At 36.7% G+C, this 14,253-nt stretch overlaps 1 protein-coding gene across 3 annotated transcripts in view; it reads right to left on the bottom strand.

Moving 5' to 3' along the window:
• SMAP1 (small ArfGAP 1) overlaps positions 1 to 14,253 on the bottom strand; it is a 92,421-nt gene that overhangs the window by 60,971 nt on the left and 17,197 nt on the right. For all 3 annotated transcript variants that reach the window (XM_048299876.1, XM_048299875.1, XM_048299877.1), the window contains exons 2-4: positions 4,344 to 4,477; positions 3,561 to 3,646; positions 458 to 533 (exon numbers count right to left, since the gene is read on the bottom strand). In XM_048299876.1, the coding sequence (XP_048155833.1) occupies positions 458 to 533; positions 3,561 to 3,646; positions 4,344 to 4,477 (296 nt within the window). The remainder of the gene's footprint in view (positions 1 to 457; positions 534 to 3,560; positions 3,647 to 4,343; positions 4,478 to 14,253) is intronic.

Below are 14,253 nucleotides of genomic sequence, written 5' to 3'. Positions count from 1 at the left end.
CTGCAAAGAACAGTCTGGAATTCAGCAGAAGAAGGCCTCGAAACACCCTAGGATTTCTCATCAAGGCTTACAGAGAATGAGAGAAGACCATGTCACCAGAAACAGCAATCCTATCTTATCCCTGTAACATGTAAAAAGATAAATAAAAAAGACTCAAACTATACTGTTAAAGAACTATCCATGAGTGAAAAACACAATACGAAGAGTCATAAACAAGCTACCTGTTGGATCATAATGCTTTGCTAATATAAACGTAATAGACAACGTAGGTAGAACTTATAGAACCTAGGAATAGTCTTCAAGACATAGGGAAGGAAGTGCTTAGCTCTGAGTCAAAAAGTTTTCAACTGTAAAAGACATTTTAACATACATAATGTTTGCTACATTTCTCTTACATATTACATTTTCAAAAAAAAAAAAAAAAGTGACAGAATTCTTGGTTTAAGCGTTTACTTACATTGAAGGCATTAACTGCATTTTTATCATAATACTTCTTCTTTTCATACTTATCCCTGATGAAAAATTCCACAGCTCTGGAAGTAGCTAGTTTAAGGAAAATATGCATTCAGATAAATAGTAACATCAACCTAAAAAAGCTCATTGGTTATTCAAATTAAAAAACTGCACCTGATTCATCTCTTTTTGTATTTTTAAAACAGCAGAACAAACCACTCTACACAGAACAACTGCTGCTGCAGTGCCCAAAATGAGGTTCTTTGTACTACACGAAATTAATCGGTTTAATCTCTTACGAAAACAATATGAGAAAGATAGAGTGTAAGTAACTCAGTGTTCCACAGTTAGGACGTTTTCACCTGGCATTTATAAGCTACATGGCTGTGGTACTGAAAATACCTGAACAATGGTACTCATATATGGTAAATAATTATAGCTTACTGTCTTAACTTGGGGAAAAAAAAATACTTTCTGTTCAGAAAAAAGGTGAAATGTATGTATCTGTTCTCTGATTTGCACACATTCCACCATTTATCAAATGCTGATCATAAACACTTCTCCAAGATCACTAAGTCCTTCATGAGTCTCCTGTTAAAACAAACATCCTTGTGGAAGGGGAAAAAAGCTAAAACAACTAGTGACAAAAAGATACTGAAGCAAAGATGGAAATAGCAGTAAGCATAATGATGTAGAAAACCAGAACTGACAACTCAGTAGCCCAAATGCAAAAAGGAAAGCTAGCAGTTTTCCTCAATTATTCTCTCAGCTTCATAAAGCAGCTCATCCAAAGCAGTGTGAATACTTTAATTTTAGTAAAGCTCACTCTCTAGGATGTGGAAGAAAAGATTTTAGCTACTTTGTCCGGCAATGTGATTATCCATTCAAAAACTGATACTGCAACTGTGGAAGCTCAGATTCATTGCCTCAAACTTCCAAAGTAATTTTTCCTCAACTGATGGAAAGATACCTTAGCTCCACATACTATGTCCTAAGATTAACACTGAACTCAGAGCACTCAGTCCCTTCATTCTGTGCGTCAAATTATATTATCAAAAATCAGAGTTTCAAATTGTATGCATCACCTGAAGACAGTTTCATAAAAATTACAAAAATCAAAACACTGCTTTCTACTTCTTTCCAAATATATATAAATTGTAAAGGGCATCCTGAGCACTTTGAAGGTACAACTACCTTAATACTAATACTGCAAAAAAATTATTCACTCTGTTGTTGGAAAAAACATTTTTCAACAGGAAACTAGACCTGCCATACAAAAAAAAAAAATCACAGTAGTCCTTAAAGTCAGCTTCTACACTACAGCATCTCTGCCAAGAGATTGAATAAAGCTCTTAGAAAGGTCACTCTTATGATTAAGGAGCAGAAACGACAAGGGATCTTTAGCAGGAGATTTTGGGCAGATCCCACCTACACATTTCTCCTGTGTCTCCACTTTACTACCTTAAAACTACAAGTATAATTAATAATATATTAATAGTGCTACAGGAAGTTAAACACTAATACAGATGAACATATACAAAATTGATCACATGAAAAGTATTTTCATAGTTCATCCAAAAGAATATTCAGAATGTAAGAATACTCACAACCAGAACACTGATAACATACTAAGCTGATTTTATAGTGACACAATGGGCAAAGAAAAAAGGCAAAAAACATCCATAACACAACAGCTTGTCATGAATGCCAAGTAGGTAAGTAGCTGCCAAAGTTATGGGAAAATTGAGAAATAAATCAGAAAATGTTGGTATCACCTCTCATGGTAGTGCAGCTTTAATAAAGAAAACACAGGCAATTAAATATATTCAGTTGACTAAGTCCACCAGTTAGAAGCTAACAACTATTCAAATGGGTATGTAATTAACTCAAGGCATACAGTGTGAACAAAAGAATTATTTTGAAAGTCTAAAAATTAGACAAGAAAAGCTTAAAGCATTATTGCTTCTCCTGCAGTAGCACCAGTGAATTTAAGTTAGCTGCAGTAAAAACAAAATACACATCTTCAAGAGCTATTTTAAGTTTTAGTCAGAATATTTCGGTCATATGGCTAAAATAAAGTTCTAGAATATTACAGCTGGAATACTACAGTGCTATCTGGTTCCAGTTACTTTTTTCTTATGAGGATGTATGTTTAATTCAAAAGCTACTAGAATATGAAAAAAACGTATCAGTTCTGCTCAAGTGCATTTTATAATGAGGAGTCTAACCCTTCCAGAAACAAAATCTTCTGGCATTACATATCGAGTGTAGTATCTAATAAACAGAAGAACCAAAATCACCTTTGTAAATAGCAAATTCAGATCAAGTTACGTCTAAGTCTGTTTATCAGCTCCTGCAGCTGGGGAAAGACACAGCTTACTTAAGAGTAGGTGTTTAGGATCTCATTATAATTAAAGAGTCCCAATAAGATCAGGTGAAGCAAATCCTACTTACGGAGTAAGTTCACTAAATCAAGAAAAAAACCCAACTCTAAATTAATGCTGGTATATATTATCCTAGTGATTCAGTAAAGGTATTTCTTGAGAAAAGTTATTTATTGCTAGTAGACAGTTTTCCTTCCAACCCTTCCTGTCCAGGTACATAGTGATAATCACACACAAACACAACTGGTGGCCATCAGAGAGGCTGGGTTTATTTATGTATTTCCATGCTAGTCACCTAGAGAAAGAAATCCATGCTTCACTGCAGTAAGATGCAATGGCTTATTTTACTTTACCATTCAGCTCATTATTTCCTGATCAAATACTTATAACTTCAGCTGGCAGTTACTCAAGATAAAGACAGAATATTCAAGAGCTCTCCAGTATCACTCTAACTTCCTACATACAGGGAATTTATGAAGTCACCTCCTCTGAAAGCAAAAATAAATGGTGCTTGCCAAATCTCATTAAGAAGTAGATTTGCTGTGACTGAAGTAATTTAAACCTTTTCTGAACTGTTCTCAACTTCCACTGTCATTTCTTATACAACAATATCAATGAAATAAATAATATGAGCTGACAAATGTAGCAGTGCCTTGAAACAGTCATAACATCTCAATTGCATTAAAAGTCATTTCAATGTGAAAGCCAAAACAAAAAGGATACTGATCTGTTTGAGGTCTTCGGAAGTTCTCTGGCAGATTAGCTTCATAGAGTAGTCTTGCTTTAGTATTTCCCATTTCCTGCATGCACTAAGGAAAAGTGGTAGAAAACCATTAGTTCATGTCTGTCGATACTGTAAACTCAGAAACAGTCAGAATGCAAATGGAGTGCTTAAGTGACATTACAAGTTTTAACTTGGAGACCTCCCTGTTGCCATACGTCTTGGGACATATGACCATGGCACAGGGGGGCTGCCTGCCCAGACTTGATCGACAAAAGTGACCAACACTGGTGCTGTTTGCAGTGTAAACTAACCCATCCAGGGAAAGACAAGCTTTGATCTCTCAGGATGGCTCTTCAGACCATGAAGACAAAGAGTAAGAAAATTTGTCTAAAGGCAGGAAGAGGCTTCAGACTGGAGCATACCTGGCAGAGTCAGTGCTTGATAACACCGAAAGAACACAACCAGGCATCACACAGATGCAAGTGCTACTGTCCTGTCCCTTACTAAAAAGGCTTACACTTTTTCTACAAATACAACCAAGAAGTAGCTTTCAGAGTCCCTGGGGCAAGATAGAATACCTCTAAAATGATAGAGAAATGAGAGCTAAACCAATTTCTGATGTGAATTTTATGAATTTAGGCTCACTACAGTAGACGTATGATACATGCAAAAGCTAACAGGATTGTAAAACATTTAAACTGGGCATCATGATAAATGCAAATCCTTTCAGAAGTACTCCTGACATCCCTTCCAAACTGGAAACATATTTGAAGATATTTTACCTGTATTTGCTCTGGTGTCCATTGATCCAAGTTGACAGACTTGACCCTTGATATATGAACCCCAAGATTTCGATGTATTCCAGCACATCTGATGCAGATAAAAACACCAGTGTTCCAAGAAGCCCATCTTGGTCCTAAAAGGAATGGGGAAATAAACCAATTATTTTCAAAATTCCATATACTGTGAAGATTTTCTCTGGCATAATTTTATACCGACAACATGAATGAACAGGCTTGAATAAAGGCTCACCTCTGCTTCTCTAGAATATCTGTCACTTTTAACAATCTCCACTGTTAACAATTTTACTCACAGACTTCTAAATAATGTCACAAAACATTAACTAGCCAGATTTATCTAGAAAGTCGTATGTTGGGTCCACCTCCCCACCTCCAAAACAACACAACAAACAAATCTTAGAAAGCTGGCTTACTAGCAACAAGAATTTTGCTTGCATCTTGAAAAATCCTTATGGCTATGCCTCAGATGAATCATCAACAGAAATAAGTAGAAGTTGCTCCTTTTTCTCCTTTTAAAAGCTTCTTAAGACATGCATTTGTACTTAACTTGAAATTAATTGCAGGGCAATTTTATATTAATGCAACAAATCTTTTAATACCTCATACAGCACAGACTTTACAACAGTAGCATGCAAGCTCTTAGGAAATGACTATACAGAGATTTGCAAAACCAACTGATAAAAATATCCATCTAAGATGGTGGAGAACTCATTATGTTCAGTATCCTTGATTTCTAAACTACAGTATGAGTTGCCATTCACAGCCAAATGGATTTTCTAACAGAATCGGGCTGATTTTTTAACTTTACCATTGTTTCTCAACTGTGCTGGCATGTTAAGACAGTTAAAGTATGCTGGCCTGAATTATCACGGTGACAATTAGGCATTTTCACTTGAAGCTACTATTCATTCTCTAATTAAACACGTATCATTTTATTCCAGCCCTGTACATCACCACTGTTAAAGGCACTACTTTGAAGTCCACCTAGTTCTGAACTCTAAGGAGTTCAAAGATTAAATAACTACCATGAAAAGCAAGAAGGCATATTGAAGAGTTGGAAAACATTTCGAGCAGTTATTTTCTGCTTTTGTATGACAGACGTGCACCTAGACCACTCCTGCAACCGTAATTGTTTGCATTTCAATATCAATATATTGTATGAACACCTTCCTGGGATCAACAAAAGATGCCTCCTTCTCCTGATCTTTAGCTTAGGACTGTGTTGGTTTGACCCCAGGCAAAAACCCACAGAGCTGCTCACTCACTCTCCTCTCCTACCGGACAGGGAGAAAAGAGTAGGAAGGGGAGAAGACTTGCAGACTGAGATAACAGTTTTATTAAGTGAAGCAAAAGTTGGATACAAAGGGGGGAAAAAAAGAAAAGAAAGGATTTCTTCATTACTTCCTATGGCCAGGCAGCTGTCCAGCCACTTCCTAGAAAGCTGCTCTTCAGCACCCACACCACTTGTTTTGGACACCGCCATAACCAAGACTGCTCTTTCATCCTCTTCCTTTCCTTAAGCATTTCTTGCTCGAGCACTTTACCACATGGCACGGAATGGACAATTAGAATCAGCAGATGTCTCAGCTGTGCTCCTCCCAGTTTCTCACCTGCCACCACTCACCCGCTCAACTCTTGGGAACAGAGGAGAAAAAAGAAAAGCTCTGATTGTGTTCAAGCACTGTTCAAGCAATAGCCACAAGAAGGAAGCAGGAGAAATCCTTTCAGTTAGACTCCATTCTTTAGAACTGGTATTTGAAAATCCCAAGACACATTCACGGATCCCACATTTGTTGCAAAGAAGCATTATTCTTACGAGTGGAAATGCTGGGAATATTTTGGGGTTTAGTTTATCTTTATTTAACCTTGCTTTTAATTTATCTTACTCAATATCTCAAAAAGTCAGAGCACTTGATGTCCACTGCTTGACCTTTAAGACCACAATCATTAAAATGACTGGCAGTTTTCAAAACAACTGCTACTATCATAAAGTTAGATTTCAAGGGTCAAGAGATCTAGGAGTTACTCACAAAAACTAACACACCTTTTCCCACACGGCAATTCTACGTTACAACTACTACTTGTCAGATAAGAACGGTCAGACTGTTTGTAATGTGCCTTAAATACTTCAACAACTAGCTACCTATTGATCTGCCTTTTTATTTCCCCCTATAAAACACTACAGACACAAAATACTCACTCTTACACTTGGTACATTTGTATTACAGGAAGGCCTCACTTAAAATTTATACTACTTTTAGTTTAAGTGCTCCAGGATAGAGTTTTGCAGGTCATTTGCCTCAACCTATTAATCAAGTTTCAGCTAAAATAGTACACCAGAAGAAACTTAATAAAAAACCTTCTTAGCCACTCCATTGTAGATCAAGTACCTCAGTTTATGCAGTAGATTAATCTAGTCATGACAGTTTAGAAACATGTAAGATAAAGTCTTGTGTACCCAACAGCTTCTCCAGTTTTTCCCCCAAAGTATAACCCATGTGCTTTCTAAAACCTGGAGCCTGTTTTCATCGGGTTACTACAGGGAAGGAAGGTGTTTAACTATACTATCTATATGCTGTCCAAGTTTTGAATCCCTATAGGGTGTTTACACAACTGCTATGAATTTTTACCACAAATGAGTTTGTAAAACTACACATCACATGGGGTTCCTGTACTTCAGGTACTGCCTCAGCTATGAGATCCCAGACAGGCAAATTCTACATTAATGAGACAAGTCTGGAAGGAGGACTTGACACGATTGAAGTCTAAATAAATTAAGAGAGAGATTATTAACTTTGTAGTTAAAATATTACACTTGAAACTTTGTTAACAAAAAGAAAGACAACTTGTTGTAGCTGGTTTTCTCCTGGAAAAGAGCATTTGTATTTTCCCAAAAGCTCAAATTTCATTAATTTGTACTTATTTATGAAATAAATTAGGGAAATCAAATATATTTAAGCAATAAAGTAACAAATTAAACAGTGGAATAACAGGCAAACGTGAGGCCAGACAAAAATGTTCATGTGTAACCTCTGAATTTAATTCCGAGTAATGACAATATGCAATATTAAACACTTCAAATGAAAAATGTTTTCATTAATACAAATCAATCATAACCACAGTTAAGCACTAGGCAAGAGAAGTCAGAAAATATTTTCTGTGTGGGCATCAAACCAACTATGCTTGACTTAACCAAACAGTCAACTAAAGCCTAGGCTGCAAACCTTGCGTGAAAACTGTTAAACAGTAATTTGGAGAGATTCAATAAACAATGTACAGTTTTGTCAATTCTATATGAAGTCGGGATCCTTATTTCTGCACACAGGAAAAATTTTGCACTAATAGAAATATTCACAGGTTTCTTTTTGTTGGGTCCTTAAAGACACATTTGACTTTCTTTAGAAAAATTTACAAGAGTAACCTGGTTTAACTGCTGTATGTATTTTGCTAGCCAATTAAGAATATGGATATTTGGCTTCAGAAATGAAGACTGGACATCAAGAATCTTGATGGCTGTTATTTTACACTATTTAAAACACCTTTACATGTCAGTAGTAATGCTATCTTACCTACCAAGAACTGCACTATACACTGCAACTTCAGTCAGTCAATAAGAACACAAAATACTTGACACATTTGACATAAGTTTTAATAGAACTGTAATTTTGTTCTCCTGGAAGCCATTTGAATTTTTACTAGAAGCGCCAATGTGCAGTTCAGCAGCTTGCTGCAACACTCCAATATAAAAATACACGTGAAGTTACTTCTTCAGTCATTTAAGATATAGATAACTGCTTAAAAGTATTTTCAGTCTCTTCCATCCTTTACTAAAGTTAATTTTAGGAAAAAAGCCATAGGACTGAAAATGACCAATATTCATACTAGACTATATACTAGAATACCGTGAAGTCCCTGGAACAGTGCCTGGCTGAACAAAGGAAAAAACTTCAGCAACAGTAAGACAGATTGCTGCTTCCAAGATGAGAATCGAACTTTTTTTTTCTTCACTCTAAACTTTTTTTTCCATATTTCTATACACAGTCTACTGATTAGACTTAAATTCCCATTTCAGTTCTTAGCAGGTGGCTGTGAAGGTGTGTGCTATCTGCCAGAGAAATCATGACAAGATTTTGAATGCATTAGGTCATACACAATTTAAGGAATCCTTAAAATAACTAGGTTATTTTTTTAGGCCCACAAGGTTTGTTGTGTGTATTTAGTCTTACTGATAACTGTAATTCAGTTGCCTTCATAAAAAGAAGTGATTAATTTTGACTTGAAATTTCAACACAGCACAAGTGCAAGTTTCTTGTAAGAGCTAAACAGAAAGGTAGTTCTTTGGGCCATCATATAGCTTCATATAATTAATTTTCAGCCTTGGCTATTACATGTTAAATGGACAACACCAAGCAATATTTCCCAGTATACTGGGCCTGGCTGGGATGGAATTAACTTGCTGCATTGCAGCCCCTATGGAGATGCGCTTTAGATTTGTGACCAAAACAGTGCTGGTAACAGAAATACTTTGGCTACAGCTGGACAGGGCTTGCACAGAGTCAAGGATTTCTCTTCTATCCCCACCCAGCAGGCAGGGAGTAGGCAACAAGCCAGGAGGGAACACTCAGGGACATCCCAAATATATATTAGAATCCAATCAGGTGCATAGAAACAGCACTAACTGTGACATATTTATGGTATTTAAGGAGTCCTTTATTAGAGACCATCTGGGCTCCAAAAAAGGAAAGAAATATGTAGCCACCAAGGAACAACATAGCCTGTTGTATCTTTAAGCTTTCAGAGTTTTTAGATAACTCACGAATTAAAGAAAAAAATTAGAGAGTTTATTTCCAGTTACAGTAGACTTCCATGCCACTACAGTTACTATATAGAACCACCATTCTCCCTATTCACAGAAATATCTACAGCTACTAAAAAACTGTGAACATTTCAAAACTCAACTTCAGCTGTTTAAAACCTAAGCAATAAAGAGCTTGAAAGCAATTTACATAATTTTAGATAAAAGTCTTCAGATAAGTTGATTTCAAGCCAATTTTTAAATTGCTGAAAAAGTTGTTCAATTTCACATGCCATTCTTTCATTCTAAAATGCACATCAAAGTGTGAATTTTGCGTAAAAGGCATCATTTTTACATATTCTCTGGTGAGGTGAAAGCTTTTCTCTCAACATATTTCAAAATCTTTCCCACTTTTCCCTCACACTTTTCTTTTTTCAGGATACAATTTTTGATTACAGATTTCTCCTTCATATGATTTAAACTGAACTCATACCTTGCACATGCTTAATGTTTGTGCACATACTCCCAAATAACACTTTCTTCTCTGTCCCCATTAACTCATTCAGTAAGGACCATGTGTTCTACTCCACTGTTTTAGAAAGAAGCTGACTGAAGAAGCCATAATAAAAATTCACACATTGCTGATAAACCCTTCTAATGTACTTCTATATGATACAACCATCTTTTTGTGTGTAAAGCTGACATACATCTTTGGGCAAGAATAATGATGGGAATTGTAATGCTGAAGCTGGTATCATGCATTTTCAAAGGAAACAAAACACAAAGTACATTAGTGTTTGTATGTCCAAGATTTAAGTTTTACTCCAACTGCTCAAGTTTTATTTTGCATCAGCACACACACAGCACTGCATGAGATACAAAACAAGGTTTAAACAATATGGTTCATTTAAAATGCTGACGGAAAAAGTACTTTTATCAGCATTACAAAAAATGTGAAACCCTCATATACTAGCTGTATATGAACCCAAGCAGTCAATACAGTGTGAAACATTGCTTTAGCTCTCCATTTGATTAGTTAAAAAAATATTTCAGCTGTTTTAAACATCTCAGTCAATGCTCCATCCTCTACTCAGCTTCCACCTGCAGTAAGGAATTAGCAAGAAATAACAGACAAGACTGGGCAGGAGTAGGAGAACCTGTCACACAAACACGTTACCAAAAAAAAAAAAAAAAAAAAGGCAGTGGAGTGGAGACCAGAACAAACTAAAAAGAGGCAAAAGAAAATGAAAGTCTTCGAATATGACATAACTGGGTGACATCCACAAAAGAGCAAGTATAAGATCACTGCAAATTTGACTATGAAGTTGAATGATGATTGTTGGTTCCCTTATTACAACAATTGAGTTTCCTTCCCTCCATCAGTCCACCACCATCTGTTCAGCTTACTGTAACTGCAGTTAACAACGAAACACTCCTTTTGCTCACTACAGGTGCTGACCCCTCTCACGAAACATCTTAATGTATAGAGAGCAAACAGAGGTCTGAATTGGGGTAAAAGGAGCAAGCATGCAGCCTTTCAATTTTACATGTGCTGTCAAAGAGAAGGACAACCGTTTTACATCTCAGTGAACAATTCTGAATCCTTTACAATACATGCATAAACCCAGTTTGCCAAGAAACTAATAAGTTTTGAGACAAAGTTTTAAATGAAAAAAGCCTGTCAAGACTAGCTTTAAATAAGGTTTGTATGATAGAGGCACATAAACACAAAGTTAGTTTTCACTTTACATTCTTGCAGTTACCAGTTAGAAATTCTACAAGGAAGGAAGCCAAGTATTACACATAACCTTACACATAACTTTGCACCTCTAATATAGTCTGTAGCAAACTTATCTTGGGCCAACATCTTTAAAGACTTCTGACAGACTACAATGCTTTTTTTCTCTCAACAGCATCCTGCCTGTCCTTTACCTATAAAGCGCAGTGAAGTTACTTTAATTCTCATTTGTTTCCCCAAATTCTCCTGCTGTTTGACAGACTTGATTTGCCAAAGAACTGGCTCCATCTTGTGGAACAGAGAATTAACTGCAAGAAAATCTACACACCTGACCCATCCTGAGTGGTTGATAGCCAGTTCACAAAAGCTATCACTTTTGGTCAAAGAAAGCCTCATTGCATCAATCCAAGCATACCCATGTAGTGCTCTCTCCCTTTCCATTACTATCCACACCAAATTCATACTGCTCAAGTGTTCTGCTGTGCAAGACTTCAACCAAGTTAGGAAAGAATATCTTTCAAAAACATCTGTAACTTCTCCAAGCTGAGATAAAAATAAAGATTGTGAACAGGAGACAAGCACCCTTACATAGCAGATAGAGAGAAACGAAAGAAAACAAGTAAGCAGCAGCTGTATTTTATGTAATTCAATTTAATACAAGAAGATCTGAGTTAACACAAAACAGTGCCTTCTCCAGGGGCTACTCAGGGAAGAACAAAAGAACAAGGCAGAACTTACAGAGATTCCTCCAAGTTTCTCTCCTCAAAATGTAACACACTAGAGACAGCAATTAAGTCAAAATAATACCGAAATACTCCAAAAAAAAATTTACTATCATGCATTTTCAGTCTAATCCTGCTGGTTCAAAGACTCTCACTTACTAGTTTCATTGGAGGCTGCTTAGTTTTTCCCACAAAAGGTAGATCTACCATCCTCATTTTTGCTTCACAGACTCCTGGGGTGGATGGGGTGGCGGGAGTGAAACAAATCCTACAAGGAAACACCACTCACCCACCCCCAACACAAAAAAGCTCAATTGCAATGTTAATGTCCACTGAAACAGACTTCGTGAATCAAGCAAATCTTTGAAAGAATGAAAGATTTCGCATAAAGATCTTGAAGCAAAGGAAATCATGCAAGAACCACAGTACAAGAATCTTTTTTCTATTAAATGTTCTTCAAGGCCCTTGAACCTTAAGTCTTTTGAGACTACTGATAAAGGATTATTTACTTGTCACTCAATCCACTGAATTAGTTTCTGATTAAACAGAACAAATAGCCTGAAGCATGTTCTCATGTCACATCTAGTCCCCACCACAAGCATAATTTCTCTTCCTTTACAGTAGAAAAGGCTTCCTTGCTTTACCTCCGTACCCATCACTGGGAAAACCATGCAAGCTCAGTCTTTATGTGCTTTTAAGACGTCAAAGTATGCAGCAAAATACTATTTTATCCAAACAAAGGCAACAAAGGCTTACATGGTAGTTGTCAGCAATCTCTTACAGCTGGCTTAGCAAGCTTGTGTTCAGAGAGTCAAGACCAGAACTTGAGAACTTAAAATTTACCACATTCAGGAAAGTGGGACAGGAGTTCAAACAAGAACTGCTTGTAACAGGCTGTTTTCATATTTTTAAATAAATCAAACTCAACAGCATTAAGTTGCACTGAAGGCAGACAAGTACACTGTTCCAGAGCCCAGCTTAATAGTACCTGAGAGTCATATGGTTCAAGGCCTACTGCAGGAACAGTGGGAAGACAAGCCTTAGAAGCATTGCTTAGCTATTTTTAGCCATTATCTGGTAGGTGGTAGAGAGTTTCATGGACAGGATTCCTCCAAGTTTGTCTTTTGGTTTGGATAACCGTTTTTCATGAAAGCCATCAAAAAATCCATTAAGTGCAGACCTATTCCTAACTCCAAATAGGCTCTGTAGAAGTATCATGAATGAAATTTCCCCTGCACAACCCTGTCCCACCTCTGTAAGTCAGAAAGAGAAACATGTATCAAATTGTTTCAATTATTCCTTCAGCTCACTTACTCAATTGCTTCTGTAGCATCAAAAATTGCTAAAAGCATTTCAAAGAAATTCCAAGGATTGTATGAAGCCTCAACTAGAAAAGAAGTACAGTGACATGAATGTTCCTTCATTTCTGTGTTTAAGCCACAAAATCAAGTGGCTGGCTTCATAACTACTTTAATTCTGGAATGCATCCAAGTAATTTCAAACAGCGAAAGCTCTATACAGAAAATTAAGTGTGGAATATGAAAGTTCAGTTTGTAAATCGGAGGACAGGCTGGTTACATTAGCTATTGGAGATACACAGGTAATGTCAGTTTATTCTTGAGATGAACAGGTCTTTTTCTTGTCTAACAGCCATTTGGCACAAGCAGTCTTGCAAGGTGACAAAGTGAAAGAATTAATTTTTTTTGCCTTATTAACAAATAGTCAGCTACTAAAAATCTTTTTGACTGAATAAGATTGTGAGAAGATAAGCTTGCTTTACCAAAATAAAGTCATTTTATCAAATATTAGGTGATTATAGAACGTAAAAGCTAAGTTGTGAAATAAAATACAATATTTAGAGTTCACCATAAAGTTATATACATATATACATAGTTGAGCACTCCTCATGTAAATTAAGAGAAAAAGGAGATTAGGATGGTTTTTTGGGATTTTTTCCCCAAAACATCACAAAGACCTCCTATTTATCTTAGAAATGAGATGACAGGATTTTAAAAGAACACCCACCTCATTAAAACACTTATTTTAAATGAAAATATCGGTTTAACTCAGTGTTTTGCATTGAAGCCTCCTTTAAAACCATCTCCCAAAGTTTGCATTCCTAACTTGAAAGTACTTCACACCTCAGATTTCACCCATCCTCACACCACCCAGGTAAGCAGGATCATAAGCAACTTCTGAACTGTCAAGAGAGCAGCTCCCAACCCCTGGCTGGCAACCACGCCTGCACAGCCTGAGCACGTGTCTGTGACTGTATGTGGATGCACACATGCAGAGTACAAAGGACACAGCCACAGCACTCCTACCAGCCCTGTGGGATACTACCCTGCTACAGCACCCTTTGGAAAGTAAAGTCAGTGCCCCAAGTATCACAGATGACAAAGGTGCCAACCCTGGCACATTCAATAACCTAATGGCTTCAGAAATAAAATTTCAATTTGGCTAAGGGGTAGTGCTCCAATTTTACCCTGCCTGTTCACTCATGAAGAGAAAGACTGCTTGTGTCAGAGTTCAGGCTGCAAGAATAAGGTGTGGAAGCTGTAATTTCCTGTTAGCAGCATTTGGTACTTTCTAAAAAAGACAAAGTTATGTAGCATATTACAGTATTACTAGGAAGCT

The sequence above is a fragment of the Corvus hawaiiensis genome, chromosome 3, assembly GCF_020740725.1.
Source record: "Corvus hawaiiensis isolate bCorHaw1 chromosome 3, bCorHaw1.pri.cur, whole genome shotgun sequence".
Lineage (NCBI taxonomy): Eukaryota > Metazoa > Chordata > Aves > Passeriformes > Corvidae > Corvus > Corvus hawaiiensis.
Note: the sequence above shows the minus strand (reverse complement) of the source record. Positions and strands in the feature narration are given on the sequence as shown.